Here is a 14602-nt window from a genome sequence, read left to right as displayed (position 1 = left end):
TGATACAGATAAATGTGCTCATCAATGGAAAAAATTGCATAGCAGTTTATGTAGATGATACAATAGAAACAATATAAAATACTGTTTGGAGTGTTGATGGTGTCTTCTATGTGGACAATCACATTTGTGTTGTTAAGCTTTCTCTTGTTCTTTTTGTAATAAGCGTTCATTTAAGCTTTAGTAGCCAAACCCTACCTCAATTTGTTTGTTTTTGTGAAGTCCCATTGCTCTCAAGAGTGCTGTTCAGGCATGAGAAACCACACAAGTTTCTTTCTAATTTTAAAAACTACTTTGGGAGCTTTCAGACTCATAGCCTCAGGATAGTTTTTGCTCAATAATTAGATGTTATTGGACATTGTATATTCAGGGTCTTTCTTCAAAAGGTCTTTCCCAATATTCATTTCAGATACCACTTCCCACAAGGAGGAAACCATAGGTGTGGCATCAGATTTTTTTTCCCAGCAAACCAGAAATTTTTTAATTCTCAGCATCACTAAAGATTTCATTTCTATTTACAAACATATAACATTATTACCAAAATAACTACTGTGACCTAGCAGCAGTGGTTAATCTGTAAAACATGTTTTGTGGCTTGTTGAGCACTTTTGAAAGTAAAAAAGAGCTTGTTTTTCATAACAAAATGAGTGGTTTGCTGCAGTTCAATGACTCAGGACAAAATAATGGATCTTGGAATCACTCATTGTCATGTGTTGCCAGTGTAAATCTGGCCAAGATGCATAATGGCTGAAAGTTCTTGCAAAATTAGTGTCTGCTCAAAGCCTTATAAAATACATACTGCTTGAAGAGAGGCAGCCAAGTCACAAATCTTACCACTGTCACTGGCATCCATGCTGGCTATCTCAGTAAAAGTTGTCTTTCTGAATATCAAGAAAAACAAGGCGATGTCTCCAGGTCAGGACTTTAAGACAGATCGTTATTGAAATCTTGATGCAATCTTGCATTTCCATTTGGAGAAGCTGCAGGAGAAAAAGAACTTTTAAGATGGAACTTTATCAGTTCATTAAAGGAATTTTATGATATGACTGCATATGACATCAGAAAAGCAGATGTAGTGGCACCACAAATAGTTCTGCAGTTATCCTGAGTGCTAGTCCTATTTTGTGGGTGAAACAAACAAAGAACAAATTCATCAGGATTATTGAGGTAGGACCTTCTTATAAGCTGAACTTCACAGTTATTTTTGCAACAGCAATTCTTTTATTAATAGAGCACAGAATGTGAAAAGGCAAATAATATTCATTCAGTTCAGTCAGTCAAATCAGCACTTCCATACAAGCTTTTATGCAAACTGCTAAGGGCTCTTTCCTATCAAATAGAATAAAAGCCAAAAAAAAATTTAAATGCCAAGTTAAACAAATACGTCTTGCCAAAGACTCAAAATCACATGAATAAGGACTAAAGAGTTCAGCAGATTTGGAACATAATGCTTTGAATAAGTCTTTGTCTCCAAATATACCTGTTAATATGGAGAAGAGATAATAAATTATCATAGCAGGATTGAAAAGCTCATGCCAGAATGTGACAAATGCAAAGGTTTTGCACTGTCCTTGCACAGAGGGAGTCCATCTGTTCTGTTTGTTTTTTTTTTCTAGGTGTAGGGACAATTGCAGTGACTAGGTTCAGTGGAGCAGGCACTAGCTGACTGCTAGTTTCTTGCAATTTCTTCTCCTGAAGTCTGAAGAAAAGTCTTTGAAATCCTTAGAATTAAAGACACAATGGAAGGATAAAACCAAACCCATTTTTCAGAAGCTTGACCAGGTTCAATGTTTGCTCAGTGATACTCTGGGGAAGCAGAGACACACCTGGTGCTTTGGTTTTACCAGTTTCATGTGGGTGAAGCTCCAAGGAAAGGTGTAATTAAGCAAGTCACCCTGAGTCATTCAGCTGATTTTAGGAAACATGCTTCTAATACCACAGTAATTGGTATATATTGAGTATGTATTGAGTGCATCCTCAGCAAGTTGGGCAGCACCAAGCTGTGTGGTGTGGTCGACATGCTGGAGGGAAGGGATGCCATCCAGAGGAACCTTGACAAGCTTGAGAGGCAGGCCTGTTCGGACCTCACAAAGTTCAAGAAGGCCAAGTACAAGGTCTGGTACTTGGGTCAGGGTCAATACCAAATACAGCTACAGGTTGGGCAGAGAATGCATTGGGAGCAGCCCTTAGGAGAAGAACCTGCAGGTGTTTTTGATGAGAAGCTCAATGTGAGCTGGCAGTGTGCCCAGAAAGCCAACCGTGTGCTGGGCTGCATCAAAAGGAGCGTGACCAGCAGGTCGAGAGAGGGGGTTTTCCCTCTCTACTCTGCTCTTCTGAGACCCCACCTGCAGTACTGTGTGCAGTTTTGGGGCCCCAGCACAAGATGGATGTCAATCTGTTGGAGCAAGTCCAGAGGAGGGCCACAGAGATGATCAGAGGGTAGAAGCAACTCTCCTATGGAGGCAGTCTGGAGAGAGCTGGGCTTGTTCAGCCTGGAGAAGAGAAGGCTCAGGGAAGAACTTAGAGTAGCCTTCCACTACCTGAAAGAGGTCCGCAAAAAATGCTGAAGAGGGACTTTTTACAAGGGCATGTGATGACATGACAAGAAGTAACCACTTTAAATTGAGAGAGTGTAGATTTGGATTAGATATTAGGAAGAAGTTCTCTACTGTGAGGGTGGTGAGGCACTGGCACAGGTTGCCCAGAGAAGCTGTGGCTGCCCCATCCCTGGCAGTGTTCAAGGCCAGGTTGGATGGGGCTTTGAGCAACCTGGTCTAATGGAAGGTGTCCCTGCCCGCGACAGGGGGTTGAAACCAGATAAGCTTTAAGATCCCTTCCAACCCAAACCATTCTATAATTCTTTGGAAAAACTGCTTGCTGGAGAAACCTAGATTTTCAATTGTCATTGAAGCTAAGAGTTTTCAAAATGCCTACAAGAAGTGGTCGACTAAAACCACTTACTGAAACTGGAGCCCATGAATACTTCTTGATACAAAAGCCAGTTCAGGTTAGGGTAAGATTTTTTCTTACTGTATTCTTAAATCCACATTATGGAGAAAGGTGAAGACTGCCTAACAAGACCAGCACACACAAATGTGGCAGAAAGCTTATAATGTGTATAGGCAGGATACTTTGACATATCTTTCCTCTTCAAGAAGGAGCAAGGGTTTGTGTTCTTAGATTGAAGTAAATCTCCCACATGCACACTTTCTTCTTCTTTTTTTTTTCCTTAGAAATAAAAGGATAATAGAAGATCTGTAAATGCAAAATTTCTTTTGCACAGAAGTGACACAAAATGGAGACAACATATGTGGCTTGAATTTCCAAACCAAACAGTTTAGAGATCCTCCTCAGAAGAAATAGAATGTCTCAAGGGCAGTGTATATTTTGATTGCTTTGTTTTCTGAAAGTTCCAGATAAGCTAAGGTATATGATAAACTGAGAGAGAAACATTTAATGGTAAACTCACAGAAGTCAATAAAAGTTTTCTTGTTGACTGTACTAGAAGCAGATCTCGTGCATATGAACAAATGACCCCTAAAAACTCTGTCTGGCTGCTTAAAAGATCAAGCAAATAAAGGAATAAAGTCACATAAACTGTTTCTGTATATAAAAAGGCTGCGGGTTTCAGGATTAATTTTTTATAGTATATCTCTGTACCCTGAATAACCAAGTAAGCCTTAACTTGTGGAATCTTAATAGGATCTCATTGCTGAAGTCTAAAGGAAACCCAGAGGAAACTTAATAATATTAAAAGTTATTTTAAAGGGAGTTCACATTGGTTTGAAGGATATTTTGCTTCGCACACAATATCCACCATTGTAAATTCAGGGAACATAGATTTAAATTCAGAAATCCTCCACACATCTTTACAGCCCTCAGTATATAAATCTAACAGTATTCTTAAAACGTCCACCAGTAAGGTATTAATCTTTCACAGATAAAATTAAAATTCTGAAAGTCATTGGAACAAAAAATAAAGAAAAATAGTAAAAATATTCCCTCTAGAAATGACGGGAAACTTGGAACTTTGTGGTAAGAGGCTAACTTGTCCATGTTGCGATGAATAGAGAATAGTCTGTACAGTTTTTCATATCTGACTTGCAACAGAAGATTGGAACATATAGAAATTAATGTTACTGAATTATTTAATAGCAACTCAAACACATGAATAGAAAAATTAAGGAAACACAAGACTAAAAAGGCATTTAAAATGAAATCAGAAGCTTCAACAAATGTATTTTTCCCTTGCAGTCAAAAAAGTAATTATCAAAATTGTTCAGAATATGTTGCCAATTACCCTGCTCCATAACTGCTAACTTTCTCAGTTCTTCTCTTGCCTTTGCTGGGCTCTCTGTCACTGGAAACATCTTAAACCAATTTAAAGTGCTACACCTGAATAAACATGTTGTAAAAGTGTTTATGTATTGAAGTGGGTCAGTTCAAGGTATGGTATTTGGCTGGAACTTCTAATTTCTCTTTTTACTGCGAAAGGGCTGCCAGAAGGAGGAAGTCTGAGCTGAATTAATACATTTGTTACAGTGGAAGTAGAATGGAAACTACTTTAACCACAAATCAAACTGCCTCTTTCATTTACGCCAGTGATAGAGTTTTTCTAAGAAATATAGACTCTGGCATACAGCCACTGTAAGTTTGTATTTGAAAAGGAAACCTCTATGCTTATTTCTGTAAGGTTTACTCCTATGTGTATTTGCAAGTTCTTTTTCAGGGTGATCGAGTTAATGGTATTATATTTTTGTGAGGCAGATGCTCCTTCGTCACCTGCATAGCCAACTTTTCCAGTCAGTTTAGAAGAATCCCCAGGCACCCCACTGCAGCACAGAGCACACAGTGCCTGTGCCCATACCTTCCCATTTAAAGGACCTCTGTGTCCCCCACCCAGCACAGCTGCACAGCCTCACATGACACTGTCTCATTTTCTGACGGTTGAGGGGCTCTGCATAATACACGTACACACAAAAGTGTTTATGCTGCCAAAGTAAATTCTGTTAAGAGCAAGGGGTTATTTGCTAAAATGTCACTGATGCTGTTTCAGTGACTTGTTTTGCTTTCTTTTCTTTTAGTGAGGTTTAGATCCTATAATACAGGGAGGTTACCACACAGTCCTGACTGACCAAATATTTTAAAGAAATATGCACATCCCCTGGGAACAGAACCAGAGTCAATAATGCCCATATTTCAAACTCTGTTCTCTTGAATGACTGAACGCCCTCCTACCTTTACTTGTGAATTAACATCAGTTTGAGTGGCACTGTGCAATATTTATTTTTAAAGCAGAAGTATATTTATTATCTACACTTGTATTTGCTACCAATTTGCTTTGGGGATATAAGGTTCCACATTTCACATTCAAGAGATGCAGACATTAAATGACTGTATTACATTATCCTTTCTATAGGTTATAGACTTTAATGGGGCTCAGTTATTTTTCATTCCTATAAATGTGTACATGAGGCTGAATTAAAATATCTGCGTAATGAAGAAGACATATCAAGCACATGAGTTTATGCAATGAGAAGCTACCTGTAAAGCTGTTGAAACTTTTGTAAATTGTTGATTTTTTTTGTCTTTTAAGTTCCATTCGACAAAATGTGTTTAGGATTCTTGATCATGTAAATTCAGAATTATGGACAAAATCTTTGCCATGTGTCTGTCAGCAGCTGAACTACCACTGTGGCTTCAGGAGGGGCAGAAACTCATCTTTTAACTTACAATTTCCATTACTTTATAGGTCGAAGTATCAATGTTAAATCTGCTGGCCTGATTGGAAGACATGGGCCTCAGTCAAAGCAGCCATTCATGGTTGCATTCTTCAAGGCAAGTGAAGTGCTTTTCCGTTCTGTTCGAGCAGCCAACAATAAAAGGAAAAATCAGAACCGCAACAAATCCAGTAGTCATCAGGAGTCTTCTAGGATGCCAAGTATTGGGGGTAAGATGAAGCTATGATTTTCTTAGCCTGTTTGCAGGAGTTACAGGCGCCAAATGCAGTGGAGTCACAGCAGTTCAACAAACTCAACACAGCAGCTCAACTGCTCACTGGCTGAACTGTCAGAAACTCCATTTCTATCTGCCCCTCTAGCTTTGTTTAAACCTTCTTGTGAATAAGATCACTTACATGTACCATGGGCTCCTGGAAGATGAAATGACCAAGTAGTTTCGGAATGACTATCTGAGCTTGAAACTAGTCCTATGTAGTAGGCAACTGGATGAAACCTTTGCTATGCATAACAGAAAAGTAGAGAGACTGTAGAGAGAAGGGTTGCACCCCAACTGCCTGTCTAGGAAGTCTCAGTGAAAGACAGAATTTGGACTCTTTTTTAACTGTGTCTCAGCTTTAGTAGTGGGCTTAATTTTGTGTATATTGTACTGGTAGGAAAAATATTATGCTATTTCCCTATTTTCCACTGAGGACCTGGAGAATAGCTCTTTCTGACTTAGGTGACTTTAGGTATGCATGTGTTCCCTCTAAGGACACTAGCTCTTGAAAAGCCCCTGATATTAAGGCACCAGGGATCTCTATTTATAACTGTTTATCATTTTGGGGTGTTTTAAGTATTGTAAAATTTCATGATATTCTGTATGACTGTACAACAAAAGCTCATCTACACAATTAGCATCTAATCCCTTATGAGTCAATTTTGCAGGGGAGCAGTTATAAGTAAATAATGAAAGAAGTCCAAAACTGGACAATCTTGGCCTTTTTGTAGGGAAAAAAAAAGAAAAAAAATTACGTATCTATAGTAGAAAGGCATTTTTAAGATTATTCATTATTTATAGAGCCATATTGACTAAACATTCGCTTTTCATTAACTGCCTAAAGTTCTTCAGATTTTTTTGAAACAATGCAAGTTAAAAATTGATTTAGCATCTTGCTTTTCAGATGTGGTTTAAGCATGTACATCAGTTAAATTTGCTAGCTGGTGCTTTTTTCTAAATTCATTTACTTCAGTGCAAGAATTGAGTCTGCATTTTGTCATTTTGTGTAATTCTAGTATGATCAGCTTTTTTCTGCAGAAACTGTTCCTTCTGTTTTACTGGTACCATATGATGCACTTCCCTATTTTCATAAAAGGGCTTTGGACTGAATGATGCAACATGAGCATTTTAGAGTGTTTTTTGGAGGTGTTTGATTTTTTGTTTGTTTGTTTGCCCCACCCGCCTTTTCTTTTTTTTTTTAATACAGTCAACCTTAATATGTGCAAATGTATTAACTCCAAAATGCAATATCTTATCTTAAGCGTAAATAATATTCTCTCTGCACAAAAAAAAAAGAAAAACCTCAATTAAAAAAAAACATAAAAAACCCCAACACCTCTCCCCCCCCCAAAAAAAAAAAAATCATGTTTCCTGAGCAATGTCTACTAATTTTGAGAATCACATTGTTTTGATGGAAGGGAAAATCATCTAAGTACATGGTACACACAACATAGCTGAATATAAGTATTATATTTTCAGGTTGAATCCTATGTTTTTAGTCCATGAGGAAATGAGAACTGAACAGGTTTTTTAAGCCTCCTTGATTGTAGCAGGAAAACTGAAAGCAAGCTCCCTGATGGTTTAACCTGGGAAAAACAACTTTTACAAACGCCAGCAAGTTGCATTGTCATGAGCTGTCTGCATGTCTCAAAACACCGATCAGCCTCATCTATACATCCAGTCATGCTCCAGAGCTGCTGTAAAAGAAGAAAATCAGAACATCTCTAGTGAAATGTACATTATGAGACATATTTTCTCCTAAACTCAAGCCTCTATCTGCATAAGCGTAGAGGCAAAACACTATATATGTTGATGAATGCCAGATCTCTGTCAAAAAAGACTGTTCAAAAAAATTGTACTGTACTGCAGGCTTGTGGGAGAAGGCTGATTCTCCTAGCTCTCTACAGCCTCCAGTAATAAGCAGTGCTTTAAAATTAATTTCTCCATATTTAAACTACAGAAAAACCCAAAGAATTCTGTTCATCATCTTTTACATGTCAGGCTGTCAATAGACTGTATTCAATACACATTCACTCCTGATGCAAGACACTGTTGACATAGAGTCATAGAATTGTTAGGGTTGGAAAGGACCTTAAGATCATCTAGTTCCAACCCCCCAGCCATGGGCAGGGACACCTCACACTAAACCATATCACCCAAGACTTCATCCAACCTGGCCTTGAACACTGCCAGGGATGGAGCATTCACAACCTCCCTGGGCAACCCATTCCAGTACCTCACCTACCAGTACCTAACAGTACTTTACCTAACAATAAAGAATTTCTGCAATTTTCATAGTGTGATGTAGGTCTTTGTTTCATAAGCTTTTCCACAATCTTTTATCTACAGCATCTAAGTCAGACACTGACAGTGAAAAATCTCATTTGCATAGGAAGAGATTATGTAGCCAGACACAGACAGGTATGCTGTCATCTATACGGGAGTTTCTATAATGATTAGAAACTCTGACTGGGCAACTCAGTTCTTCCCTTTCAATAAGCAAGCCATTTTTTAACTTTTCATGAATATAGACAGATAGGAACAGCCTCACGCTCGCAGGCCCTTGTCCTCATGAGGGACTTCAACCACCCTCATATCTGTTGGAGGGACGGTAAGGCCTAGCATAAGCAATCCAGGAGGTTTCTCAATTGTGTGGAAGACAACATTGTTCTGCAAGTAACAGAGGAGCCAACAAGGAGAGGTGCCATGCTTGACCTCGTGCTCACCAACACTGAGAGGCTCGTTGGAAATGTGATGCTCCAGGGCAGCCTTGATTGCAGCAATCATGAGATGGTTGAGTTCGAGATCCTCAAGATAGTGAGAAGAGCATGCAGCAAGCTCACTGCCCTGGACTGCAGGAGAGCAGACTTTGGCCTCTTCAGGAATCTGCTTAGCAAGGTTCCATGGGAAATAGCCCTAGAGGGCAGGGGGGCCCAAGACTGTTGGTTGAGATTCAAGGATCACCTGCTACAAGCTCAGGAGTGTTGTGTCCTGACTAGAAGTACAGGCAGCAGGAGGGCCAGGAGACCTCTTTGGATGGATAAGGAGTTGTTGAGGAAGTTTTGAGGGAAAAAAGAGGCAAAAGGTGGAAGCAAGAACAGGTGGCCTGAGGAAAATACAGAGATGTTGTCTGGGAAGCGAGGGACTGGCTTAGGAAAGCTAAGACCCAGTTAGAATTAATTTGGCTAGCAATGTGAAAGATAACAGGAAGGGGTTCTATAGGTATGTAGCAAATAAAAGACATACTAGGGACAATGTGGGCCCTCTCCAGAAGCTATCAGAACTGGCTACCCTGGATTTGGAGAAGGCTGAGGTTCTGAATGACTTCTTTGCCTCAGTCTTCTCTGGCAAATGCTCTGACAACACCACCCAGGTCTTGGAAGACAGACTCAGGGACTGTGAGAATGAAGACCCGAGGACCACTGTAGGAGAGGATCTGGTTCGAGAACATCCTAAGGACCTGAACATACACAAGTCCATAGGACCTGATGAAATCCATCCACGGGTCGTGAAGGAGATGGAGAATGGAGTTGCAAAGCCACTGGCCATTGTATTTGAAAAATCATGGCAGTCAGGTGAAGTTCCAGACGACTGGAAAAAGAGAAATATAACCCCCATTTTCAAGAAAGGGAAAGTGGATGACCCAGGGAATCACAGACCAGTCAGTCTCACCTCTGTGCCTGGCAAAATCTGGGAGCAGATTCTCCTGGAAGGCATGCTAAGGCACATGAAAAACAACAAGGTGCTTGGTGACAGCCAGCATGGCTTCACTAAGGGGAAATCCTGCCTGACCAATTTGGTGGTCTTCTATGATGGGGCTACGGAATTGATGGACAGATGCAGAGCAGCTGATGTCATCTACCTGGACTTGTGCAAAGCATTAGACACTGTCCTACACGACATCCTTGTCTCTAAATTGAAGAGACATCAATTTGATAGGTGGACCACTCAGTGGATAAAGAACTGTCTGGATGGCCGCATGCAGAGTTGTGGTCAATGGCTCAATGTCGGGCTGGAGACCAGTAACGAGTGGTGTCCCTCAGGGATAGGTCTTGTTCAACGTCTTTGTTGGTGACATGGACAGTGGAATTGAGTGCACCCTCAGCAAGTTTGGTGATGACACCAAGCTGTGTGGTTCGGTTGATATGCTGAAGGAAAGGAATGCCATCCAGAGGAACCTTGACATGCTTGTGAGGTGGGCTGATGCCAACCTCATGATGTTTAACCATGACAAGTGCAAGGTCCTACACCTGGGTTGGAGCAATCCCAGCACAGCTACAGCTTGGGCAGAGAAGAGATTCAGAGCAGTCCTGTGGAGAAGAACTTGGGGGTGTTGATCAATGAGAAAATGAACATGAGCCAACTTCAGTGTGTGCTGGCAGCCCAGAAAGCCAACCGTATCCTGGGCTGCATCAAAAGGAGCGTGACCAGCAGGTCGAAGGAGGTGATCCTGCCCCTCTACTCTGCTCTCGTAAGACCTCACTTGTGTGCAGTTCTGGTGTCCTCAACATAAAAAGGACATGGAACTGCTGGAACAAGTCCAGAAGAGGGCCATGAGGATGATCAGAGGACTGGAGCACCTCCTGTATGAAGACAGGCTGAGAAAGTTTGGGCTGTTCAGCCTGGAGAAGAGAAGGCTGCATGGAGACCTCATAGCAGCCTTCCAGTATCTGAAGGGGGCCTATAAAGATGCTGAGGAGAGACACTTCATTAGGGACTGCAGTGACAGGACAAGGGCTAATGTGTTAAAACTTAGGCAGGGGAAGTTTAGATTGGATATAAGGAAGAAGTTCTTTACTGTGGTGGTGGTGAGGTACTGGAATACGTTGCCCAGGGAGGCTGTGAATGCTCCATCCCTGGCGGTGTTCAAAGCCAGGTTGGATGAAGCATTGGGTGACGTGGTTTAGTGTGAGGGGGCTGGAACTAGATGATCCTAAGGTTCTTTCCAACACTAACTATTCTATGATTCTGTGATTCTATGAAGATACATGCAAGCACAACATGAAGAAAATAAAATCTGTATTTGTCAATTATTACAACAGATGGGCAATTGCTGACAGATTTTCATCTCGGCATCCCTCTGTTGCTAAAAACTTCAAGAGAGAATTACCTCAGTGCAATGTAAAGACAGACTGAATTAAACTTGCCATTCATGCTCCACCTGCCTGCTATGCACAGCAGATTGAACTGTTTTTTGCTTATCCAGTTTTATTTTTGTCAAACTGTAGATGAAAAGGAAAATAATAATTAAAACAAATCAAACCAAGACAGCGTTTTTCTAGAGTATGCCACATAACTCTTCTTTACAGCAAAGGCTGGGTTTAATTTTTAATTTTTTTTAATGTCATCTAAAAAGAGTTGCAGTGTAATTGCTCACTAAAGGATATCCACATTTAAATACTGAATAGTGACGGACGCCAGGAAACTAAAAACCTAAGCTACATAATTTTTGGTCATAATGCAGTGAGACAAAAAAAAACCAAACTCAAAACAGTATTTAACTCTGCATTTCCTGTATTTTATTGATTGATTTCACAAGAATTAATTAAAACTACAATACATTGTGATAATATATATAGGTTATCTATATGTCCCTATTTCCCTTGCAGATAAATAAAATCCTTCTTAAGTTTCTTATAAGCATATTTTTGCCCTCCTTCCATGGCTCTTTCTGCTACGTAGGGGTTTGGAGCCCAACTGCAGTCTGAATAGTTGAGGAACAATATTTTCCTAGTCACAATAGCCTACAGTTTTGATTCTTGACAGAAGCATATGGGCCTTGAAGTTACAGTACTTGAAATTTAATCCTTGGCATCAGATTTTATTATAAATGTCACATTTGATACTTATATGAAATGTTAAATTATACACATTTGTCTTATATGATAGATAGAATTCAAGGAAGGAGCACAGTCTTGCCCAAGTCTCACTTTCTTCATAGGTGTATGTCAGATGGTTTGCAGATGTATGTCTACATATGAAACACACACCATCTTCTTAGGTGTTGTGGTGCGACTGCTCGTTTGCCACTGGTTATCCTCCTATGCTCTAATTCAGAGTAGCAAGACAATGAAGACATCTATGCGATGTCTTACGTATTTATTAATCAGCCTTTCTCCTTTAACTGCAGGGCCTTCTTCTACATTCTGGTGCTAAAAGCTCTGTTAGGTAGTCCTAAATACAAAAATGTCATGACTGAGAGACAGCAAAAGCACAATCTTCAGTTTTTATTTTTCTGCTTAGGTGCTATCTAAAACCAAATAGTGACTTTCCTGACTTTCTCATGCACGTACCTTTCCGACATTTTTCAGGTGTTTTGCAAAGTGTCTTGCATTCTATATGACTGAATTTTAAATTCCCACTAATATCTGAAACAGAAAAGCTCACTATTTATCTCCTATGAGAACTGATTTTAGTTAAAATCAGCATATAGATCCTTGTGAAGAAGGACCAGTGAAACAGTTCTTTTTTTTTCTAAGTTCCTTTACTTTCCAATGCCTTCATTTTACTTCTAACGTGTGCAGAACATAATAGATTATTACAGACAACTCAGCACAAAGTATGACTAAGGGTTTTTTTGTTATATTGAATTCTCTCCCCTTGCCAGTAAAAAACCAAGACAATGAGCTCACTGAGTATCCTTAAACTATTCTGAGTTCTTGTCACTAGGTCCTCTGCCTCACTGAACATTGAAGATGTATTTTTCTTAGTTTTAATTTTTGCTATGAATGTACCTATAGGAGTTATTCTTGACCTTCACATCCCTCAGAAGTTTCAATTCCAGCTGAGCTTTGGCTTTCATATCATCCATCCCTGCATATTCAGGCAATGTATTTATATTATTTCTGTGTAGTTCATCTCAATTCAACATTACTTTTACTTCCTATTTGAATCTGAGCTCAGTCAAGAGTTTTCTGTTCAGCCACAGCAGCTTAGTTGCATACTTGCTTGACCTGCATGAGTATGGACTTACCTTGTGCTTCTCTCAGGGGTTGTTCTGGGAGATCAACCAGCTCTCCTGGTTTCCCTTGCCATCCAGGGGCAATGCCATGAGATCATGTAAAGAAGATCTCTGAAAAAGCTGAAAACTGATCTCATGAAGTCCAGGGTTGCAATGCTCTTGTTGATCTTGGTCATCTCTCAGATCCTTTTAATTCCTCTGTATCATGGATAATACAGCCCCATCATGCTGCAGTTTTCATTAACATGCTCACCACCAATCTGTTCTTTATTCATGGATTTGCATAAATACAACATAATCCTAAGGTGACTAGGAAGGAATATATAAAAAAGGGAGCTGAAGCTGATCATTTGACAGTGTAGTTTTGCTCCAGAACTCATGTTCTGGGATATACTGCTAGAAAACCATGCAGAAATCGTAAGAAATAATTATTTTACTTTATTTGGCACAGTGCTCAGTTTTGGTTATCACATCTTCAGAATGACACAAAGAAACTGAAGAGAACTCAGAGGAGCAACAATAGCACAGATCAGGACAGAGGACAAGAAGGAGTTGATAAATGTGTAGGAAAGCTCCTGTAGGCTGTCTATTTGGAAGAGTTTCCTCCAAGAACAGTGAAGCAACATAATGGATTATATCACAGACTGTAGAACTCTGTAGACTGTAGAACTCCTTTCCATTCATTTTATGTGAAAAGACCCATCTTAATTTTGCAGGAATTTTTCAACAGAGACCCTCTCATGCCAGCCTCAATTCTTGAAGTCTTTTAATATTTAAAGACTGTTACTAAAAAAATAAATCTATTCTTGAAAATGGAGATATTATTTTTCAGTTTCTTCTGTGATTTTATTTTATTTTTTGTTGTTTTTTGTTGGTTGGTTGTAGGAGGTTTTTTTTGTTGTTTGTTTTTTGCTTGTTTGGTTGTTTCTTTTTTTTGTTTTGTTATTTTGATCCCAAAAAGCCACTTTAAGCATTCTTGAACTGGAACTAGGGGAGACAGCCTGTCCTCCCTGCTCCATTACATGCTCCACTGATGGCATCACTTGAATAGCACTATAAACCAGCTCTGGGGTGGTAATGTGGTAAGGGCATGACCCTATTCCCTTCCTTTCCTGTTACTCAGGGGCAGTAAGGAAAGAGAGCTAGATATTCTTCAGAACTCAATATTCTCCGCATTGTCCTGGAGAAATATGTGTGGAAGGTTGTCTGTTTCCTCTTATCCTGGCATGTCTCTGACAATGCAGAAACATTCAGGCCTTCAAACAGCATTTGTTAGTCTATTTGTTTACCTTAATATTAACAACTAAAGAGATTCCATTCTAGAAATATTCAAGTGGTAAATATTTCTAGAAAATATGGCAAAAAAAAAAGAATAAGTACAAAATGTGCTAATGTTTAAGTAAAAGACTTTTGGAAACTCTATTGTTTCAGGGCATTTTTTATCATTAATTTACCTTTTGAATTTGGCTACTTACTTTATCTGGCAAATAAACCTGTGCCAACATACAGATGACTTTCCCATATGTTGGACTGGGAACTTGTTTGTTCTCTTTTGATTGCCTATGTGCCTGTTATAAGGGTTGTTACCTATCTAAACAGCGAACAGACATAAATCTCTTCCCCCTAATGTTATATGCACCATTTTGT

At 39.5% G+C, this 14602-nt stretch overlaps 1 protein-coding gene across 1 annotated transcript in view; it reads left to right on the top strand.

Annotated features, from left to right (window-relative positions):
* Positions 1 to 14602, top strand: part of BMP5 (bone morphogenetic protein 5) — a 61262-nt gene that overhangs the window by 38234 nt on the left and 8426 nt on the right. Inside the window, exon 4 of the mRNA XM_005153191.4 lies at positions 5750 to 5947. Within this exon, the coding sequence (XP_005153248.1) occupies positions 5750 to 5947 (198 nt within the window). The remainder of the gene's footprint in view (positions 1 to 5749; positions 5948 to 14602) is intronic.

The sequence above is a fragment of the Melopsittacus undulatus genome, chromosome 3, assembly GCF_012275295.1.
Source record: "Melopsittacus undulatus isolate bMelUnd1 chromosome 3, bMelUnd1.mat.Z, whole genome shotgun sequence".
NCBI classification, from domain to species: domain Eukaryota; kingdom Metazoa; phylum Chordata; class Aves; order Psittaciformes; family Psittaculidae; genus Melopsittacus; species Melopsittacus undulatus.
The sequence above is the reverse complement of the archived record's forward strand: the minus strand, read 5'-3'. Positions and strand labels throughout refer to the sequence as shown.